Source organism: Cricetulus griseus, chromosome 6 (genome assembly GCF_003668045.3).
Source record: "Cricetulus griseus strain 17A/GY chromosome 6, alternate assembly CriGri-PICRH-1.0, whole genome shotgun sequence".
Taxonomy (NCBI): domain Eukaryota; kingdom Metazoa; phylum Chordata; class Mammalia; order Rodentia; family Cricetidae; genus Cricetulus; species Cricetulus griseus.
Window position 1 is genome coordinate 57,876,043 of NC_048599.1, and position 23,032 is coordinate 57,899,074.

Sequence of the window (23,032 nt, forward strand, 5' to 3'; positions counted from 1 at the left end):
ATCATTTAAAGAACCTGTAATCTGTTAAGTGTCATTTGTTCTTTGAAAGTAAACTGGATATATGTTTCATCCTCTTGTTTGATTTCGTGAGCAGTGAAATCCACTGATGTCACTCAGACTTCTGAGGAACTGGGAATCATACTTAAAAAAATGCTGGAACACAGATACACAGAGAGATTTCAGATTGCCACTGCTAAGAACATTGCAAAGCGATTACGACTGTTTTCTGAAATCTTCTCTTGGCTAAGGATGCACTGGTAATTCACAATAATCGTTAAAACTAGCTTAAAGTTGGAAAATCACAAGAGCTCACATGAAGCAGCCTTTCTGACCTTAAATTTGGTCCAGGTGTTCTTTCCTCCCATGTTGTTTTCTCTATTTGGGGATAGGTGGCACCAGCTCATCAGTATCCATCATGAAGGTTTTGGTTTTTTCCCTCAGATTTATTTTTCTGTGAATTGGATCACCTGGAATTGGAGCTACAGATAATTTTGAGCTGCCATGTGAGTGCTGGGAACAGAACCCAGATCCTCTAGAAGAGACACAAGTATTCTTAACCACTAAGCCAATTCTCTAGTTGATTTTTATTAGTTTAAGATACATTGTTCTTACTGATCACTGAGCAGCTGACTTCTCTTGGCATTTACCAGTACCTTTCATCTAACAAATATGAACTTTAATAAATTTAATAACTTAGATATATTCTTTTGTGTTCCCCACACCTGTAAAAATCATTAAGTACCACCCTTTCTTCAGTTTCATGCATGTCCAACCATGCCAGATTACACTGCTCCAGAATGCTTTAGTGTTATTCAATCAAGAAATGCCCTCTCTCACTTCTTGGTCCTAGTCCTGTGTCTAAGCTCCTTCTAATCCGAATTAACTGCTCCCCCATCTGCTGACAGAATGCTTTCCACATCCTATATTTATCTCTCTTGCTAGACTGAAGTACTTGAGGGTAAAAACTATATAAAGGAAGGGACTGGAGAGATAGCTCAGTGATTAAAAGCACTTGTTCTTGCAAAGGACCCAAGTTTAGTTACTATACCTACATGGTGGTTCATAACCATCTGTAACTCCAGTTCCAGGGGATCCAACACACTCTTCTGGTTTCTGTGGGCACTAAACATACACGCGCTGCACGTACATATATTCAGACCTACCTTTCATACACAAAAATCTTTAAAAACAAAACAAACCTACCCAGTAAACCTTAAGTTTTAATTTGGTTTGGAATCAATATATGGATGGAGTAAGATCATGGGCTCTGTCCTCAGGAATTAAGGTCTGGATCCAGAGTTTGTTACTTAATAGCTTTCTGGACAACTGACTCTCATCTGTAAATGTAGAAGTGAGAAATATTTCTCACTTCTCAAGTATGTATTATAGTGAGAAGATACATAAGTGACACAGGAACTCAATGAAACAAGCCATTTATCTTACCTATAAAGGCTGAAATCAAGATAAGTAGGAATTTTAATGAGATTATTCAGGAAACCATCAAATAACTTTTATTTTTAATTTTTACTGCATTCCTGTGTACATGTACACAGGCTTGCATATACCACAGCACCACATGTGGAAGTCAGAGGACAACTTTTATGAGTTGGCTTTCTTCTTCCACCATGTAGGTCCTGGAGATCAAACGTGGGTCAGGCTTGGCAGCAAGTGTTTTTTCCCTGCTGAGCCATATCATTGGCTCTTTTGTGGTTTTGAGTACGTTTTCACATATCCCAGGTTGCCCTATAACTCACTGTATAGCTGGGATGACCTTGAACTCCTGGAGATCCTCCTAACAGTACTGAGATTGGAGGAGCATGCCACCACACCTGGCGCACGTGCTGATATAGTATTGAACCTAGGTATTTTTGAATACTAGGCAAACACCATATAAACTGAGGGATTCTAATAACCCCAGCCCTAAAAAGTTAATTTTAGGCAGAGCAGTGGTGGTGATTAATTCTAGCACTCAGGAGGCAATGGCAGGTGGATCTCTGTGAGTTTGAGGCCAGCCTGGTCTACAGATAGAGTTCCAGGGAGGCTCCAAAGCTACACAGAGCAACCCTGTCTCAAAAAAAGCAAAAGGCAAAAGGCAAAAGGCAGAGAGAGAGAGAGAGAGAGAGAGAGAGAGAGAGAGAGAGAGAGAGAGAGAATGGAAAAAAAGATTAGTGCAGGATACTATTTTTTAACTGTAGTCACAGACAAGTGAACCCAGATGACAGATGACTCCAGTTCGTGTTAACTACTTGCTATCATCTCTCAATACTGGAAAGGATAGCAGCAGGCAAAGGTACTTGCCACCTGTCTTTGTGCCTTTTTCTCTGGAGAAAGGGACCATGTTGTCTTCCACCAAATTCACAGATCTTTGACCAAGAACTCCCTCCACTCTAGAGGAAATACCTATCATTTATCACATTTACATCTGACAGTTTTTGTTTGTCTGGGAGATGGGGCATGTTTTTAACTAAATGTAGCTTAAGCTGGCTCCCAATTCATTGTGTAGGTTGATTATGTCTCAGGTTCCCCAATGTTAGGATTGCCAGTGTGGCCTGAGCGATGACTACTCTAGAGATTTCTAGGCATTACCGTTCTGTGAATTAGTTTATCAAGTAGGATTAATGAATTCCCATTTACAGGTAAGAAAACCAGCACACAGAAATAGGCACACACACATACACACACCACCCAATAAGAGCAAGGAGAAACTCACAACTGGGTACTTTGATGCATGCTCTAACCAACTACACCGTTCCTTTAGCCAGATCAATGTGTAAAGTTTTGGGGGTTTTTGTTTATCCGTTTTGTTTTTTGTTTTTTTGAGACTGGATATCTTCTGTATTGCTTTGAAGGTTGTCCTGGAACTAGCTCTGGAGACCAGGCTGGCCTCGAACTCACAGAGATCCACCTGCCTCTGCCTCCCGAGTGCTGGGATTAAAGGCTTGTGCCACCAACGCCCAGCAATGTGTAAAGTTTTTAAATGCTTTTAAGAAAAGCACTACTAGCCAGGCATTGGTGGCACAGAGAAACCCTGTCTCAAAAAACCAAAAAGAGCTGGGCGTTGGTGGCACATGTCTTTAATCCCAACACTCAGGAGGCAGAGGCAGGTGGATCCCTGTGAGCTGGAGGCCAGCCTGGTCTCCAGAGCGAGTGCCAGGATAGGCTCCAAAGCTACACAGAGAAACCCTGTCTTGAAAAACACAAAACAAACAAACAAAAAACAAAAAGAAAAGCACATTTAGGCACAGCACATTCTAGTGTCTTATATTTAGTCATAATTCATACATTCAAAACCTTCACCTGACAAACTATCCATTCTGACATGGAACATTCTTTTTTGTTTAATTTAAATACTATCCTCTTCACCCTTTGAATGTTTCTGTGCTAGCGGTGTCGTCTTTAGTGAATGAAAAATACTCAGTGTATTTAAGTTCAATGACTAAGATGACAAGTAATGACTAAAACAGACTCATGACAAATCACAGAAACTCCTGTAAACATTTTGAATAAAAATTGGAAAAGAGCTAATTGCAACTTTCTATTGGAGTTCTTGACTATGGACATTTGCTTTATTCAATTTGTTAACAAAAGCTGATAAAATGATTGCCCCCACAAATAAGTCAGAAACACGTTACCTATTTGAAAGAACAATACCATTAGTTACAAAATTTAATTGTAAGAATCAAGCAATGGTCATTGGTCAAACCAATCTACTTTGGTAGCTCTGAAGTGCACAGATGCTAATTTTAAACAAAGGTGACAAATACCTACCCAGCTTTCCTGGAACTTCAGAACTACATAAACTTGACTTGCATGCATGGCAGAGAGTGGCAGTGCAGTCATCAATAATTAATTCAAAGGCATAATTTTCCAAAACAACTTTAGTAACAAATCATAACTTTTTAAATGTCTAAAACTACAAAACTCAAAACAATCTATTTTTCTACCTGAGATCAAAACAAGTTTTCTTTTTCATATCTGAACATAATTCTTAGTATTTGAGGTAAATCTGAATTCACATGATACACTCTTAAACTTTCTCCAAAATTTTGAAGCCCTGCTTTAGTGAGGAAGTCTCATATTTCACATATATATGTACATTTTTAAAAGACTAATGACAACTTCACAAGGTAAATAGGCCTACAATGAGACCATGATATGATATGACTCATAATACGAGGATAAAAGGCACTCATTTATACAGTGTTCCTGCATGTGCAATATGAAACGAGATCCCAAAACCTATGTACATACACAAATCACTATGAATTCAGAAGTGAGGTTCACTTAACGAAAACCCACTGTATTTTCCTTTGGAGCAGAAGCTGCAAAATAGTGATGTAAAACAAAATGCATGAGTAAAAGCTCCCACCTCAGGCATTAGCCTGTTTTGTTTTGTTTTGTTGACCTATAGTTTCTTTAATGAGTTAACAACTTCACTTGTTGATCCTTCCTCTGCTCTTTACCACAAAACCAAAACCAAACCAACCAACCAACCAACAAAAACTACTAGAGCCTTCTTCATGGCTCTTTGGCAATGCTTCCAAATCTTGAATGCAAAAGAAGCTAAGTGAAGAGGATGACAAACTATGCGTGATGTACGGAAAGCAGCCTAAGTAAGAGTGTGAACTGAGAGAGAGGCTGTAAAGAAGTCTGAGCAGGAACCTACCCCAAAGGATAGAAAATAAGAAGCAAGGAGGCATTCCTCCTCTGGCCCTTCTTTCACACACTTTCAAACTCTGAACAGGTAATGACTTAGGAGCTAGAGAACTGAGCAAATGGTAAAGAAGTACAGCAGTGGCTTTAGCTGTCAATGAGTTTCTTTGCTCTTGTATTGGCAATGTCAATCCGATCCTTGTTGGTGTCAGCCTGGAAAAAAGAAGAAAAAGAAAAATCTTAGCATGACACTTTAACACAAATTGAATTGGGGGAAGAGGGTGTAGCTCAGTTGGCAGAACATGCATGGGGCCCTGGGTTCAATTCCACAGCACTGTATAGAACTGGGCATTTTTGCCACATACTTGTAATACCAGCATTTGAAGAGTGGAGGGGAGGCAAGAGGACCAGAAATTCAAGGTCTTCCTTAACTACATGGTGAGTCTAAGGCTAGCCTAGCTGCATGAAGTCCTGTCTCAACTTAAGCCAGGCAGTGGTGATGCATGCCTTTAATGCCAGCACTCAGGAGGCAGAGGCAGGTGATTATCTGCGAGTTCAAGGCCACCCTGGTCTACAATTCTATGAACCTACATTGAGACGCACAAACGCACACATGCACACACAGACAGACAGACAGACAGACAGACAGACAGACAGACACACACACACACACACACACACACACACACACACACACACACACACACACACAGAGGGAAAGAGAAACAGAGAGAGAGTTTTATATACTTGGTACCAAGGTATGGGCATATGCCTATAATCTTGGCACTCAAGAGACTATGACAATAGCATAAGTTTAACACCAACTTGGGTTATCATCTCAAAATGACAACAAAAGAGGGTGAGGACATAGTTCAGTAGAAGAGCACTTGCCTGCCATACATGAGGCCCTATGTTCAATCACCAGTACAACAAAAAAGTAAAAACTTTTAATTAATTTAATGTGTGTGGGTGTTTCACCTGCATGTATGTCACCATGTGCCCGTAGAAGGCACAAAGGCGGCACTGGATCCCCTGGAACTGGAGGGGGACACCATGTGGGTGCTGGGAATCCATCTCAGGTCCTCTGGAAGAGTAACAAGTGCTGCCCAAGCCACCTGGCTTCAAAGGGCTACAGACAGGCCCCATCATGTTTGGGAACCCAAATGCAAGTCCTCAAGCTTTCACAGCATGCACTCCATCTGAGCCACCACTATTTATTTTTCAGACTAGATCTTATTACCTGGGCTGGTCTTGAGCTTGTGAGTTCAAGTGATCTTCCCACCCCACTAGAGAGGCTAGAATTACAGGCATACAACACCATGTCCAGCTCATTTTTGAGGCAGTAAAGTATGGCAAGAATGCTCTCTGAACAGGAGTCTCATTTGGAGCAAGACAGTCTGAAATAACCTTGCCAAAGATCTTTGGAACAGATGTACTGCCACCCACAGAAGCACCTAAATTAAAATGATGTGCAATTTACATCCCAAACCCGGAGTACAGCATTGCAAGCATCTTAGAAACCATCATTTACTTTAATGGTATATCCTGTAAGTGGCTCCAGTGCAACTGCTGGAAGAAGCCAGAGGGTGTCATACTCCTTAAAGTTGGAGTTGTAGGCAGTTGTGAGCCTCCTGATACGGTTGCCGGGAATAAACCCAGGGTCTCTGTCAGAGTAGTAAGTGCAGTGTGGCGGAGCATGCCTAGGCTAGGCAGATCTCTGTGAGTTTAAGGCCATCCTGGTCTATAGAGCTAGTTCCAGGACAGCCAGAGCTACACAAGAAGCCCTACTCCAGAAAACAAAAACAAAACAAAGTTATGTGTGAGTGGAGAGATGGCTCAGTGATTAAAAAAAGCACTTGCCTCCTGAGTGCTGGGATTAAAGTCATGTGCCACCATCACCTAACCCGACTCTTTTTTCCCCCCTCTGGAGACATAGATGCTTATTTTTAATGTACACGTCACAAGAACAAGTCTACAGGACTGATTTTTGCTACTGACTCCTGAAATGAAGCTGCAGGATCTTACTAGGCTATCAGTGAGAAAAAAAAAAAAAAAAAAAAAAAAAGGTAAAAGCTAGCATGTATTTAGGGAAGAAGCAAAAAAGCCCACAAAAAAAGTCAGAGTAGGATCATTCAGTACATTGTTTTGTTGTTTTTCTGAGACAGGGTTGCTCTGGCTGTCCTGGGATTCTGTATGTTAACCAGGGTGGCCTTGAACTCACAGAGATGCATCTGCCTCCAACTCTCAGTGCTGGGATTATTGGTGTGTGTCATTATGCCCAGTTTAGTCAGTACACTTTTGTTTGCTTTTTTCAAGGCAAGGTTTCTCTGTGTAATAGTCCTGGCTGTGCTTTGTAAAGCAGGCTGACCTTGAACTCACAAAGATCCACCTGCCTCAACCTCCGAAGTGCTGGGATTAAAAGTGTGCACCACCTGGCTATTCAGTACATGCTGAAATTTCTTTTAAAATTACATTTATTTATTCGTTCATCTATTTATTTATTACGTGTATGTATCAAAGGACAATCTGTAAGAACAGTTATCCTTCCTGTTGGTCTCAGGGACCAAAACCAGTTTACTTGCCGAGCCACCGAGCCAGTGTTACACAACAAATTCTTAGCTTCACACGGGAAACTTTAAGTTAAATTTCATTCTAAGTCCTTGTCTTCACAACAAACCAATTGCCATGAGCAAAACAGGAAGACTGGCGACTGGCCTTTTGTTTTTTAAATGTTGGAGCTGCCACCCCACCAACACTGTTCTGAGTAGACAGCATTTAGCCTCCTTTCTCCCAAAAGTACCTAGCACAGATGCAGGGTATTGGCTATCTCATTTCTTGTGGTTTTACGTTTTTCTTCTTCTTCTTCTTTTTTTTTTTTTTTACCTTTTCTGTGATCCTCTGTATTTGCTGGTTCTGAGCATCGATTTCATTGCCCATGTCCAGAGCCATGTTCTTTAGATTGCCTAGGATACTGCCCACTTGAGTCAGGTTCTCCTCCATCTCATCTTCTCTGGCATCGTTGGTTATACTATCACAAACAGAGAGTCAATTTCATAACATTTTGTTGAGTTACAATGGACTAAACCTGGAATTAGTTATTATAAAAATAAGTAATGAAAATGATGCTCAACCTGTGATGGAATGTAGGCTATTACTTTGGAGAAACAGTCTACAGTGAAAGAAAGGAACAAAGGAAGGGGGGAAAAGAAAAGAAAGACAGGCAATCGAGATAGTTTAGCAGGTAAAAGTTTCTGCTGCACAAACCTGATGACCTGATCGCAATTCCTGGAACCCATGTAAAGGTATTTACAACATTGTCCTCCACATACATGCTATGGCATACATGTGCACTCATGTTCACACATATATGTATAAAAGGGTTTTTTTTTAAAGCCAAACATGGTAATCCTAGCACTTGGGCTACACAGACCTTGTCTCAAAACAACAAAGGCTGATCAGGAGAATGTCAGAGCCGAACAGAAGACGATCAACACCCAACTCTGGGACAGTGATTCTAAGTGTTTTTCCAGCACTGATGAGGTACCTTTTTATGGTAATATACTAATTCTCACATTCCATCCCAAATCTTCCCAATAGGAATTGTGAGTGGATCTATACAATCTGTACTTTTTTATTTAAAACTTTTCTTCCTCAGCCAGAATCTCACTATATAGACTAGGATGGCCTAGAAATCACTGTTTCCCAAACTGTCCTTGAATTTGGCAATCCTCCTGCTTCAGTCTTCCAAGTGCTAGGATTGCCAGGAAATCACCTTGGACCCTGTCCCAGATAGTCTTCATGCTACCTTAGCTAGCCTTTATAGCTCCAGGGATAAGGCAAAATCTCCTACCTCAGACTCCAAGACCAACTGAATCTGTACATTTTGCTTTGTTTTTAACTTTTACATTTATTTACTTGTAATGTGTTTGTGCACATGCATGTGTACATGTCACAGCACATGTATGGACATCAGAGGATAAGTTATGGGAATCAGTTTTCTCCTTTTACTATATGGGAACTAGAAATTGAACTCAGGACAGCAGGTTTGGCAGCAAGGTCCTTTACTGCTGAGCCATCTTACCAGCCCCCAATTTGGGTTAATAAACCTTCAAATCAATCTATGCACACTCAAATCTAAACAACTACTACTTTAAAGTAGATTGGAAAACTATGGTGTAGTAGAAAAATCTAATATAGTATTTTGGTCACAAGATGGTTCTGGCACATCTGGAGTGTCTTGCATTATTGAGTACTGCAAACAGTGCACAACAAGAACTAAAGTTACAGGGGTGTAATGTTTCCCTTTACAAAACATACAGATTAGGCTTTAGTATGAGGAATTTGTTTTACTAAAAAACAGTTGGTGTAACAATAAATACACTTCTGCACAGTTGTTTGAGGTTCAGTCCATTGAGGCTGGACCTCCCTGCTGCTTCAGAACCTAATTACATTCTGGAGGGACCCTATTTCTTCCATCATGTCATGTAATTCAGAACACTGACACTATGGCATTACTAGGAGGGGGTAGAAAGTAGGGTGTGGGGTTTTACAGCAGATCCATGAGGGATATATCTTGCTCTACCCCCTCCTCACTGCTTGTTGTCTGCCAACAAGTAAAAAACAACCTTCACCATATGTCTGCTGCCATGATTTTCTTTCCAAGCAACCATGAACCCTTTGAATGCAAAGCCAAAATAAACCTTCTCTTTGAAAGAAGAGACTAGGGAAGGGAGGTAGATTGACAGATTACTTGTCGAGCTGGGGCTTAAGTCTAGCTACAACCAGTTTTTAAAATGAGCCATTCATTAGGAGAGGTGTAGAAATAGGAGGAAGAACTAGCATACCGTTTGATGTATCCACCGCTGGCTGCTCCTGTGGTTTGCTGAGGCTGTCCATTCGTTACCCGGCCTGGTTGCTTACATACTACATTGCTAGGTGAATTGTCTCCTCCATCTCCCCATGTTGCCTTATAATTCTTTCCTGACTCAAATTTCTTTGCCCTGTATAAATGTCAGGGATATAGGCAAACCAAAAAGCAGGAAAGGGGAATTAAAATTATTAGTGATTAATACCATGAATAAGACTCTACCATTCCTGGCTAGAACTAGGCTATCTACCAACATTTAATCATTTGGTTTTTTGGAGACAGGGTCTTACTATGTAGCTTTGGCTGTTCTGGCACTGGCTATGTAGACCAGGTTGGCCTTGCTGCCTCTGCCTCTCAAGTGCTGAAATTAAAGGCCTGAGTCATTATTCTCAGCCATTTAATCTTTTTGATTTTTTGTTTGTTTGGTTGTTTGAAAACTGGTTTCACGTACCCCAAGCTAGCCTCAAATTCATTATGTACCTGATCTTCAATTCCGCCTGCCTCTGCTTCCCTAGTGCTGGACTTATAGGTGTGTATCCTGGTTATTCAATAATGGGGACACAACCCAGGGCTTTTCAAATGTTAGGCAAGCACACTACCAACTGAACAAAAAGCCCCCAAATCCCTGTCTGTTTTAATGGTAGAAATTTGCAGTACATTTATTTTTAAATTTATTTTAAGAATAAACAAAATGTCATGAAGGAAAACATGGATTATTTCCAAATTAGACCAGCAACTGATAATTAATACTTGATCATACTGGTACCTATTACAAAATAGGACACTGTCATTTCAGAATTTACTTTTCCTCCATTAAAAACAAAAAACAAGTTTAGATCTTTTCAAACTAAAAGCTGTCTGGGCATTGTGGGGGCTGGCTCAGTAGGTAAGAGAGCTTGCTGCACAAGCTCACGCCTGATTTCAATCTCTGAACCCAAATGAGAACTTGATGATGTGACTGCATCTGCAAGCTGTACCCCTCATCAAGACGTTGGAAATGGGTGTGCTGGGCAGCTGAACCTCCCTGAGTCTGAGGCCAGCCTGGTCTACACAGAGAGCCCTTACATCAAAATAAAACTTAAACCAAACCTAAAAGTTCTAGGTGTAGTTAATAATAATGGGAAGTACTTCTCCACTGATACAATTGACAAGAGAAAGCAGCTCAGGAAAGTGCTTTTCTTTTCTTGAGACAGGATGTAACTACATAGCCCAGGCTGGCCAACTATTGACTCCCCACTTGCTTTCTACTTCCCAAGTGCTAGGATTACAGGCTTATGATACCTCCCCTTGTGTCATGTGACTTCTAAATGGCTGTTTCAAAACTGCCCTTTACTGATTATTTTGTTAGAGTCAAGATTTTATTTAATTTTTATTTTATTTTTCTATAAACAAGAATTAAGCACAATGTTAGTATAAGTCTTATTTATCCTAGGTTTGAGGAAGTCTCATAATCACAAAAATTGCCAAAGCAGAGAATAAAGTCAAAAAAAAAAAAAAAAAAAAAACAAACAAACAAACAAAAAAACTGAGTTCTTAGTGAAGGCTCAATTCTGGGAAAACTGGAATTGGACCTTATTCATTACTTCTCCAGAAAGGGCATTTTTACCAGGGTGTAGTGGCACATGGCTCTGATCTAGCACTCAGGGAGCTGAGGCAGGAAATCATTCATTTGAGGCCAGCCTGGGTTATGTAGTGAGACCTTGTCTCAAAAATTAAAGGCAGCTCAATGAGCAGAGGTGCTTGCTGCCACGCTTGAAGCCCTGAGTTCAGCTTCCAAAATCTATATGAAGACAAAAACAATTCCTGCAAGTTTTCTTCTGACCTTGGGGCTTGGGCAGCAAGCACTTTTACCTACTGAGCTATCTTGTAAGCCCTTAAAGGAGAAATTTATGAATACCAAGAAGCTAGTTCCCAAAGTGCTTTTCTTGGTTCCATCCTAAGTTCTCTTATTATTCTTTATAACTGCTTTTGTCAATCAATCAAGCCATGTTAAATTTCTCCTGGAACAAGTTATGATTATCTAATTTTCAAATTGATATTTTCATACAATTATCTGTTAATTTAATGAACCAATTTGTCACATATACTTTGTTAACGTAAAGGTTCCAGGTAAAAATCACAATCAGATTAATATACCACATAAGCATATTTCTCAATATTTTAAAAATAAAAGTAGTTTCTGCTCTTTTGTACATTTGTGGTGGTGGGGAATAACTCCAGGGGCTTCAAGAGTCCCAGCATCCCAACACTGAGCTACAATTCTCAGTACAACAGCCAGAAGTATTAACTGAGGTAATGTAAGTAGGGCTTTTATTAGGATGCCAGCGTGTAGAACAGGAGGGAGAGAGAGTGACAAATTCAAAAGTGAATAATAGAATCTAGGCACAGTGGTATGCCTGCTAACTCAGTACTCTGGAGACTGAGTAAGGCTTGTCTGGGCTAACACAGGTGGTCCTGTCTCAGAAACAAAAGTGACTAATGAGATACTTAATATTTTAGCGTTGAATCAGTCTTTATAAATCTTACAAAGATTAAAAATTAAGGCAGAGTTAGCATTACAACATATAGTAAATTGAAAGGTTTAACTCCAATGAAATATTAGGATTAGTTAGCTCTATTAATCAATTTGAACATGTAATTTCTTTCCTTCCTTCTATACTTCCTTCCTTCCTTCTTCCTTTCTTCCTTGTTCTTTTGTTTTGTTTTGTTTTAAAATAGTTCTGAGGTCCTAGACCTCACTCTGTAGATCAGGCTGTCCTTGAACTCAGAGATCCACCTGCTTCTGCCTCCCCAGTGCTGGGATTAAAGGTGTAGGTCACCAAGCCTGACACTTTTAAAGCCGATAATTCACTTTATCCTAAATAGGATTAATAATGACTAGATTGACAATTAATTCCTTAATTTGACAGTGGCCTAAATCATGGGAAATAAAAATTCAGAGAAGCAATACTTTCTAGAAGCAATTTCCAGGTACCAGAGCGTGTGAGATCTAATGGAGAGGGTGGTTCGTAGTAAATTTCTATGAACAGAGGAATGTAATTAGCTTGAGTTCCCCACCTTTAAAAGAACTACAATGTAGCCTTGGATGGCAAAGGTCATTTAAAGCTTGTGAAATTTCAGGAGTGCTTTTAGTTTGCTAATATTAATGTTACTTAGCAAAAACTTAGTTTTGGTAATTAGTTTAAGGGAGTTACAACAAAGGAGGATCTTTTGTTAAGACCATCTTTTGTCTGATGGCACCCATCAAGAACAACTTCACTTCACACTACATGCCACGGAACAGCTTTTAAGACAGTTACCATCACTCAACAGAACCCATGCGCATGCACAGAAAAGCCATTTGAAGCATCACCTTTGAACAGCAGGTTAGCAGCTCAGTCTGCACCTCAAGACCGCATCTTAAAGATCCCTTTGATCAGTTACTGAGCCCGGCTTTTGGTGTTAGATCTTCATTTTTAGTAAGCAAGAAAGGAAGAGATTAAATGAGAGAATGAGAAGCAGACAACAGTGAATGTCAGTCAAAAAGAACAGCAGATTTAGAGCTCTGAACACATGATGCACTCAAATGCCTGCCTGGTTCCAAAGAAACAACCACCATCTGAGAAGCTAGATAAAAAGAAACGAGAAAACAATTTAAGCCAATGCATACTTCATTTTCCTGAGTGTGAACAGAATATTCCTCAGTAAAATTCTAAAGCTTATTTACAATTATTATAATTATTATTATTATTATTATTATGGCTGGCAATAATGAAGTTCCCTCAATCTTCCTTAGTGGTGGAGTGCTTGCCTGCCATGTGCCAGGCAGAGTGTGATCAAAAAAAGTACACTAAGACAATAGCTTCAGTTGCAGTTACTAATGCCACCATTATAAAACAAAGTAAACAAACAACAATAACAAAAAATTACTCTTGTCTTCCAGAGTATTATAGATTTCTGAGTAGTAGAGAAACAATTGTGAATGAAGGAAAAAGAGGGAGGAAAAGAAAGAGTGGGGGAGGAAGGAAGAATATATGAATCCAAGTTGTTATCAACTGGTCTAGCAGTACTGCTAGAATGAATTTGTGAACAAGGAGGCCTAAGATGCTGTGTATGTCTGAGGGCCTCATGTTATGGCTGGTTATATGCTGAGCCTGAAACAGATTGGCAGCTAAGGTCAGAAAGATCTAAACAGTGGAAGGAATGGAGATGGCCAAGGACAAGTGACACAATGGCAGCCAAGGTGTCAGTGGTGTAAAGACACTGGAAGAAGAAAAGCTCCCCTATACATCTTTCAACTGGGCTCTGCTCTCTCTTCATGGAACAGCTCTTCTGTCACAGCAGTCCTTGACTCCATCTGTTAAAGATGCTTCCTCTCCACCCACTGAGAGAGAGTTCTACCAGTGTTGATGGTGAAAACCTACTTCAGGGCTATATAGGGTCTACCTTCTCTCCCCATGCCCAAGAAAAGCTTACCTATATATGGCAGGGACACAGTGAAAAAAAAAAAAAAATCAATACTCCCATTGCTCTACCACTATGTTCTCTCATCTTTGACCCTTTCAGAATCCATTGCTATTTCATTTATTAACCTACTACTTAGAGTTAGCATAGGAAGAGGATGACCTCAGGCTGACCTTGAACAATATATGTTGTTCAAGTGCTAGAATTACAGACATACACTACCACTCCCAGTTTTATGCAGGGCTGGGACTCAAACCCAGGACTTTATTCATGCTAGGCAAACACTAGCTATACCAACTGAGCAACATCCCCAGCCCCAGTCACAGCTATTAAACTATAAACTTTCAGAGAGTCAACCAAGGTCTAAACAGGTCACTGGATTTATATTAAAAATATTTATATTATAAAGAACAGTGTCGGCGCTGGAGAGATGGCTCAGAGGTTAAGAGCAGTGGCTGCTCTTCCAGAGGTCCTGAGTTCAATTCCCAGCAACCACCTGGTGGCTCACAACCATCTGTTATGAGATCTGGTGCCCTCTTCTGGTGTGGAGATATACATGGAAGCAGAATGTTGTATACATAATAAATAAATACAATACAATCTTTAAAAAAAAAAAAGTGTCAAATCCTAAAGCCTCATGAAAAACAAACAAAAACAAAACAGAAGTTGACCAACAAGCAACTTAACTTTTTTATTTAGTGAAAACAGCACACAAGGGACTGGAAAGATGGCTCAGGGGTTAAGAGCACTGGTTGCTCTTCCAGAGATCTGGGTTCAACTCCCAGAACCCACATGGCAGATCATTATTTTCTCTGACTCCAAGTCCAGGGATCTGATGCCTTTTTCTGGCCTCTATGGGTACCAGATATACTTGGTGCACAGACAACATGCAAGCAAAACACCCATACACATAAAATTTTTCTTTAATTGAACAGAAAAATATTCTAAGGTAAAAATCTAAGAGCTGGGGAAATGGCTCAGCAGTTTTACAGTATACTGTGTAAGATTGTGCTGTGCAAGATGAGGACCTGAGTGTAAATCCCCAAAACTCACATTAGAAACAAACAAAGCAAAAAACAAAATCACACTCACCTGAAAAATACATAAGTGTAGAAGACTTAATTCATTGGAGGGTAAATGCTGGTATTATCCTTACTTGGAACAACTAGGTGGAAGAACTGTTTATGAAGCTCTGTAAGTTATTCTCTAGACATTCATTTCAACTAAGAGTTCAAAGATGAGCTCCTAAAGATTAATGGTTAACTGCCTCAGTCCAAACCTCACCTTATCTGAATAATTATTATTAGTCAAAAGTTATGGAGTTTGCCTCACCCAAGTGTAAGAAGAAAATAGAAATTTTCACAATGGACTAAAACAAAATGAGTGACCAGGCATGGTACCTTGAATCTTAGCACTTGGGAGGCAGAGGCAGGCAGATCTCTGACTTCAAGGCCAGCTTAGTCTATATAGAGAGTTCCAGGCCAGCCAGGACTACACAGTGAAACCCTGTCTCAAGAAAACAAAACGAATGAAGTCCTTTGTGTCAAGCACAATCTCATACAGTATACTATAAAACATTTTTGTTTACTAGAGATGCCCTGTGACTTTTAAATGTCAGCCTACCACAATTCAGAACCACCTGAGAACCTCAGGTGAGGAACTATCTAGCTCTGGTTTGCCTGTGACTGTGTCACACGGCATGCAGCACCCGCCCGTAGCTCTCTGCTATGGTATGTGGTGTCACTAGCCACTCCAAGTTCCTGCTTCATTTCCCTTCGGGGACAGACTGCAACCTGGAATTGTGACCAAAATAAAACTCTTTTCCCCAAGTTGCTTTTGGTCACGGTGTTCTATCACAAAAACGAAAGTTGGACACACTATCCACCTCAGTCTTCCTTGATTCTCCCCTTTTCATACTTCAAATGAGGCCAACGGATTTAAAGTGAACTCTTGTTGATTTATAATTTCATCCTCTAATGTTACTGAGAAAGTCTAACTTCAAAGTCCCAGAAAATGAATTGCTTTTAACTAGCTTCTTGGTGCACAGTCATGAAAGTCAATCCAGCCTATCAGTTCCTTAACTTTGGCATCCAAGTTCCGCTTTAGATACTTACATCTCATTGGCTTCTTCTCACCTGAATCAGGCAGATTAGTTAAATTCCCTTTCCTTCCATGTATTATTTTTGTTTGTTTGTTTTCTGGTGCTAGGCCTCCCACCTAGACTTATCCCCAGACCCTTTCCTCCATATTCATCCAAATCCTTTTAGTGACAAAGCTCAACTCAAGCCCTACCTCTTCTATAGGTTACCATCTGACCACACCCATGTGTACCCTAGCCTATTCCACCCTCACGCCATCTAACAATAGCTCTAACACACTGTCTTTGGAAGTCCATTCTTTACTCCTGAACATCTAGACACAAATGCCACATGTTCTGCATCATCCAAATATACATTTCCTGGCCTTTTGGTATCCTAATTGAAATTGAGGTTTGCTACAAGACTTGGTCAACTTAGCCCAGTTATCCAGGTATACTTCTGACTTTATTTCTGGGTAGGGAGGAAGTAGGCATGGATATTCTCAAGTACTAATTAAAAGGTCTTGATTTATCAACTTACCTATTACAAGGGCAGACACAAAGGCCACAGCACTTGTTGAGCTCTGTTAAAGTCTTCTCTGCCTCTCTCATGTCTTTATTTATTTGGTCCATGCCTTCTTCTATGCGATTTAGTTGTTCTAAGAATAAGTTGTGGTGTGTTACATTCACAGATGTCCAGTGAAAATGCTATTGTTACCCACCAGTAAGTTACATCCTCTATTCTACCAAGCACCTGCCAGTGATTATCAGCACCGGGAAATCAATACTGGTCTTGAGGCTCCCGGAGCCTCGCTGTAGGAAGATTTGTTCACCAGAAGCATATGAGGGTTGCTCAGAAACCGCTCTTGCAACCAGATCAGATTCCCAGCATCTCTAGCATTTAGTCACTACCCTAATGAAAGCTAAATGGGATTAACTAAAGCCAACAACTGGATGTTTTTTTTTCTTTTTCTTTTTCTTTTTTTTTTTGGTTTTTCGAGACAGGGTTTCTCTGTGGCTTTGGAGGCTGTACTGGAACTAGCTCTTGTAGACCAGGCTGGTCTTGAACTCTCAGAGATCCACCTGCCTCTGCCTCCCCAGTGCTGGCATTAAAGGCGTGTGCCACCAACCACCTGGCCCAACTGGATGTTTTTTAACTCATCATAATTTAGACCTCTTGCAGCCGGGTGTTGGTGGTGCACGCCTTTAATCCTAGCACTCGGGAGGCAGAGGCAGGCGGATCTCTGTGAGTTCAAGGCCAGCCTGGTCTCCAGAGCAAGTGCCAGGATAGGCTCCAAAGCTACACAGAGAAACCCTGTCTCGAAAAACAAAAACAAAACAAAACAAATTAGACCTCTTGTAGAACTGGCTATCTGAGAATGATCTAAGAATATCATATTTAATGTGCACATGACAAATGTATACAATAAGCCATCCTTGTCTAACATATACTGGTATACAGTTGAGCCTGTTGCCTCTCATCCCAATCCAGCTATGACATTTAAATAAGAGAAGGAAGAAGCATATTGCCCTTATCTCATAAAGAGAAGGCTGAATTTTGTAAATGGCTATTTTCATAGGGATTTTTGACCTTGTAAATCAAACTTAAGAGCTTCCTTCAATGACTTCAACTTACCCCCTTGTTCATCCAGCATAGTGATGGTCTTAATTCCCGCATCCTGAGACTAAAAGGGGGAGGAGGAAGATGAAAGTACAAGAAAACAACCCAAAACTTGCAAATACTGACAAATGATAAGAAAGAATCATATAAAAAAACAAACAAACCAAGTTTTCAGGAACTAGCATTATAGACAGAACTAGCTGTCTCACATCAACACACATATTAACCCCTGAAGTAATTAAGTCACAAGCCTATGACTTATCTTCCCTGTCTATATTTCAATACTTTCAAAGAAAAAACAGAAATGACTTGTCAGTGCATCACTGCACAGTGTTCAGCAACTGCTGGTTTCAAATAACATCAATTACAGCTAATGCTAATATCCCATCCATAAATTTCTATATGTGAATATTGAATATTTCTTACCTCAATGGCTAAACCCAGGATTCTCCTTGTACTTTCCAAAGACTAGGAAGAAATACAGAGTTATAGCATTCCAAAAATATAGGAAACAAACTGATCACAGACTATATTTACAATGCTACTTTATTGTTAAAACTTGCCAGCAAATCCCCCTCCTTACAAGAAAACAAAAAAGGAGATCACTCCACTTTCATTTTCTTCCTACTAAGCATTCCTTAAGAGAGTTCATATGGTGAAGTAGATGGAATTTCACACAGGTAGGCAGAAATATGTCTATTACACATATTTTAAGGAGTCATTAAAGTTCAGAATTCCTTCTAGAATTGCAAGTAACTATTAAATACCTTAAAGGGATCAAGAAGCCAATATGATCTCTAAAAACAATTCTCACTTTTCTACTGTGAAAATGGAAACAGGGGTCTGGAAAATGTCTCAGAAGGTAAAAGTACTTCCTACCAAACATGACCACCTGAGTTCAATCCCTGGAACCCACAAGATGGAAGAACAGAGTGACTCTTGCAAGTTGACTTCTGACCACCTCATGTATGAGACACATACGTACACAACCACACATACACAGAGAGAAACGAAATCAATTAAGATGTAATAAAAAATTAAAATGAAAAACTCATTCACCTCATCAGTAACCTGGTGAGCCCTTAGCTGAATTTCTTCTGATGACAGATTATCCATGGTGAATCAAAGCTCTACAGCACACAGGAACAGAAATACGGGTAATCTAAAAGAATAAGGATACAGAAGAGTTTGAACAAAAAGCATAGATTTATGGGATTTAGGTACTTACCAGGCAAGTAGGATAAAAGGGCTGATTTCATTACCTGCCTGGCTTATACCACAGAGCCAGGAACTCAGGCTAAGAGGAAAAATGTATATTTAATGCTATTAGTACAAGAAGTAAAACTAAAACACACTCTTTTTTTGAGACAAGCAATGCTATAACCTAAGTGGCTTAAATTTGCTATAAAGCACAGGCTGACCTTGAACTTCTGATCCTTCAGTCTGCACAGCCTACATGCTGGGAATGCCAACTCAAGCACTCTATAACCAAGTGACATTCCAGGCCCAGGTGAAGTACTCTTTCCAATGGGAAAGTGGTTCTTGGCCCTAAAAAGCAAGGCATCCATGAAATAAAACTTTGAGAGAATATTAGAATGAGATCACTCAGTGGGTAAAAGCACTTGCTATGCAAGCATAAGCACCTATGGGCACTGAAATGGCTCAACAGGTAAAGATGCTTGCCATGCAAGCCTAGTGGCCTGAGTTTGACCCTGGAACCCATATAAGGTAGAAGCATTATGGAACAGATACCAGTTTTCTTTACTGCATTTGCTAGTTTTATATTATATGTATGTGCATGTACATGTCCCTGTGTATGTATGAGTCTGAGCACATGTATGTCATGGCACAGATACCACATTGCACATGTGTCAGAAGAGAGTCTCAGGTATCAATCAGTCCTTGCCTTCTACCTTGCTTGAGACAGGGTCTCTTTTTGTTCTCTGATGCATGTACCAGGCTGCTAGGTCCAGGGATTCTCCTGTCTCCACCTCCCATTTAGCCATGAATGCTAGGATTATACTTGAACTACTACAGCACCTAGCTTTACAGGGGTTCTGGGCATCTGAACTCATTTTCTCATGATTGCATGGCTATCACTTGAACCCACTAAGCCCACCTCACAGCTCTATATTACATTTCTGAAAAGCAATTATCAAAGCCCTTTGTCTATAATATAGGTAACACCTGGCTCACATTCTAGATTTGCTGTCTAGAAACATTTTCATTGTTTTTGAGAAAGGGTCTCACTGGCTGGCCTCCAACCTGCTATGTAACTGAGGGGTACTTTGAACATATTATCCTTCTGCCTCTGCCTCTGCCTCTGCCTCTGCCTCCCAAGTGTTGGGATTTGAGGTGTGGGTCACCATGTTCAGCCTTTAGAAACTTGTGATTATAGTAAAGTGAAGGATGTCAGTGGCCAGAAGAAGCAGGGAAGCTACTGAAACTCCTAACACTCATTCTGAAAGCTGATCAACAATGATCAGGCACAAATGTTAAAAGTGTTGAGATCAGGAATCCTGCTACAAACCATACTTACAAGCAGAGAATCAAATGAACCAGGAATATACTTCTAGACTACACTTTTGAGGGGAAAGGTTTTGTTCATTGTTCTATGTCTAACACCTAACAGGATCTGACAGTACACACTTGGAAAGTAACTAATGAATGAACAAACAAGTAGAGAAACAGGGTGCACTCTCAAAGGAATGCAGCTCTTAAGAAGAGCTGCACATGGTAGTAACAAAAAGCAGGCAAACAATCACTGGAGCCACACCCCATAATCCACCACTGCAAGTGTGTGATATGGAATTAAATGGCCAGTTGGTTACCAGCAAATTTCCTCTGTTGGGGCTGAGGGTGTAGCTCAGTGGAAGAGCATTTACTTCATATGCACAAGACCCCGGATTCAATCCCCTTTAATACTATAACACACTTTTTCATCTTTCCTGTGTTGGGAATTGAAGCCAAGGGTTCAAACATGCTAGGCAAATGAGCCACAACTCCCAGTCCTTTAAGTATTGTGTGCATTTACAGTTAAATGTACCACATGCATTTAGATAAGATTTTGAGCCTTAAAAGTTCATTAAAATAGTATATTTGAGGTTACTGAGATGGCTCAGAAGGTAAAGGTGTTCATCTAAATCTAAGGACCTGAGCTCCACCCCTTTACCCTACATAGTAGGAGAAAGTGACACCTCCAAGTTGTCTTCTGAACTTAAACATGTGCACTGTGTCACATATATATGCATGTATACATACAGACATACACGAATAAAATAATTTTTAAAAGCATCAGAAGTTCTAAATTTAACTTCATGTTTTCATATCTGTGGTTCAGGCTAAATATTCACAAACTAAGAGAAATAAGTAAGAGATATTGATACTGGACAGATGGCTGAGTGATTTAAGAGGTTTGGCTGCTCCTGCAGAGTACCTGCCTTCAGGTCCCAGCATCCACATGGTGGCTCACACCATCTGTAACTTCAGGTCTAGGGGTTCTTAGGCCTCCTCCTGACCTCCGGCACAAACATGCAGGCACAACACCCAAACACATAAAATAAAATAAGTAAGTGTTTAAAAAAAAAGATACAAAGGCCTTCCTTGAATTAGCAACTACTCACTCATTAGATATTAACATAAAATTGTATGCTTTATTAATGTGCTAATTGTTTAGGAACTTTTAGCTTTATCATACACATATATCCCATGCTATCACATCTCTTTGGACAAGTGTGGTGGTACACAGTTAATCCCAGAATTCAGGAGGTTGAAACAGGAGGAATAGTAGTTTGAAGATGGACTAGAAACACAGTCAAGAGACAGTATGGGGGAAGAGAGATGAAAGAGTTACTATTTTGTACCCTGTCACCTCCAGATCTTTGTATACCTTTCCTTGTTCTACTCTTGTCTGTTCAGGTAGATTCCAGCTTCTCTGTCACTTCCTAGAGCCCCAGTCAAAACCTGCTCTTCCCAAGCAAAGTCACCTATGATTCCAATGAGTAACTCCTTAGTGCCCAACAGAGGGATGAGAAACAAGAAAAACACTACACATTTATCAATTCGTCCCTGGAAACACCACCTCAGCCAGATTTTCAGACAATACACTATGGATACAGAAACACTGTAGGATAAAGAAGCCCAGATCTCTCAACACAATTTTCTAATTCTATTCCTATTGGTGATTCTTGCCAACTCTTAGTCAATATTTACTATCTTGCTAGTAAAAGTTAAACACAACAAAAATCTCAAATGGGTTCAAAGAGAGGCTTGAATCTACAGCTATCTTGTTTTAAAACTGAAGACGAAGAATCCATCCGTCCGTCCGTCCGTCTAAAAATCAAGAGATAAAGTTGGAAAGTAGATGTGTCAGGTGACAGAGAGGTCATAAGTTCTGCTTAATACTTCCCCCTTCTCTAAGCAGAGGGCTCCAAATAAGGATCAGAAAGGAACAAAGATCTCTAGGTGTGTTGATGTCAGGAAGCAGGTGTGCCTACTTGGGATTCTTTTAAAGGTTATTTTTGTTAATGTGTATCTATGAGGTATGTGCCCCAATACACACGGGAGCTCTCAGATGCCAGAGGAGGGTGTTGTTCTTTGATCTCCATGTGTACACACACACACACACACACACACACACACACAAATATATATATATATATATATATATATATATATATATCCATACAAACATAAAAGAGTAAGCAAACAAGACTCACTTTCCTCACTATAAAATAGGGACAATAGCATATACTTGGTTGATTTCTGGTGAAGATGTAAAGGAAATGCAGGCAGCTGGGACAGCTCAAGCCTGTATTCTCTGTACATAAAAGCTGAGGAGCAGGAATTCAAGGTCAGCCTAGGTTACAAAGTGAGATTCTCAAAACAAACATACGTGGCTGATCCTTCAAAATCCTTAGCACAGTCAGACACGGTGGCAGCACATGACTTTAATTCCAGCACTCAGGAGCAGAAGCAAGTGGATCTCTGTGATTAGCCAGGGCTATGTAGAGAGAACATCTCAAAAAAAAAAAAAAAAAAAAAAAGTCCTTAGCACACTCACTAGCATGTGCCTGGTATTTAATAAATGTTACCCACTCCCCACACTGCCTTTCTTGTTTCGTTGGTTTTTCTTGTTTCTTTGGTTTTTGAGATGGTCTCACACAGCCCAGGCACCGACCTAAAACTTAAGTATTTGAGGGTGACTTTGAATGTCGGATTTTTCTTTATCTCCCATGTGCTGCCAAGCAGCATTTAAAATTTGGCAATTTTTTTTTTTTTTTTTTTTTTTGTGATTTCTAAATGTACAACGAATGGGTCCTAATATTACAAAGGTTGAAGTAGCCAACAAAACAACATTATTTCTTTACAA

The 23,032-nt window shown here is 40.0% G+C and overlaps 1 protein-coding gene across 4 annotated transcripts in view; it reads right to left on the bottom strand.

The window, feature by feature from the left end:
- Positions 1-3,240: 3,240 nt before the first annotated feature.
- The window catches only part of Snap23 (synaptosome associated protein 23), a 34,503-nt gene continuing 14,711 nt past the window's right edge, over positions 3,241-23,032 (bottom strand). For 2 of the 4 annotated variants that reach the window (XM_027422110.2, XM_027422109.2), the window contains exons 2-8: positions 18,721-18,823; positions 18,088-18,129; positions 17,677-17,725; positions 16,582-16,699; positions 9,498-9,653; positions 7,537-7,681; positions 3,241-4,866 (exon numbers count right to left, since the gene is read on the bottom strand). In XM_027422110.2, the coding sequence (XP_027277911.1) occupies positions 4,801-4,866; positions 7,537-7,681; positions 9,498-9,653; positions 16,582-16,699; positions 17,677-17,725; positions 18,088-18,129; positions 18,721-18,777 (633 nt within the window). In that variant the 5' untranslated portion in view covers positions 18,778-18,823 and the 3' untranslated portion in view covers positions 3,241-4,800. Of the gene's footprint in view, positions 4,867-7,536; positions 7,682-9,497; positions 9,654-16,581; positions 16,700-17,676; positions 17,726-18,087; positions 18,130-18,720; positions 18,824-22,555; positions 22,681-23,032 lie in introns of those variants that run through there. The other 2 variants (XM_027422111.1, XM_035446356.1) reach the window with 2 other exon arrangements.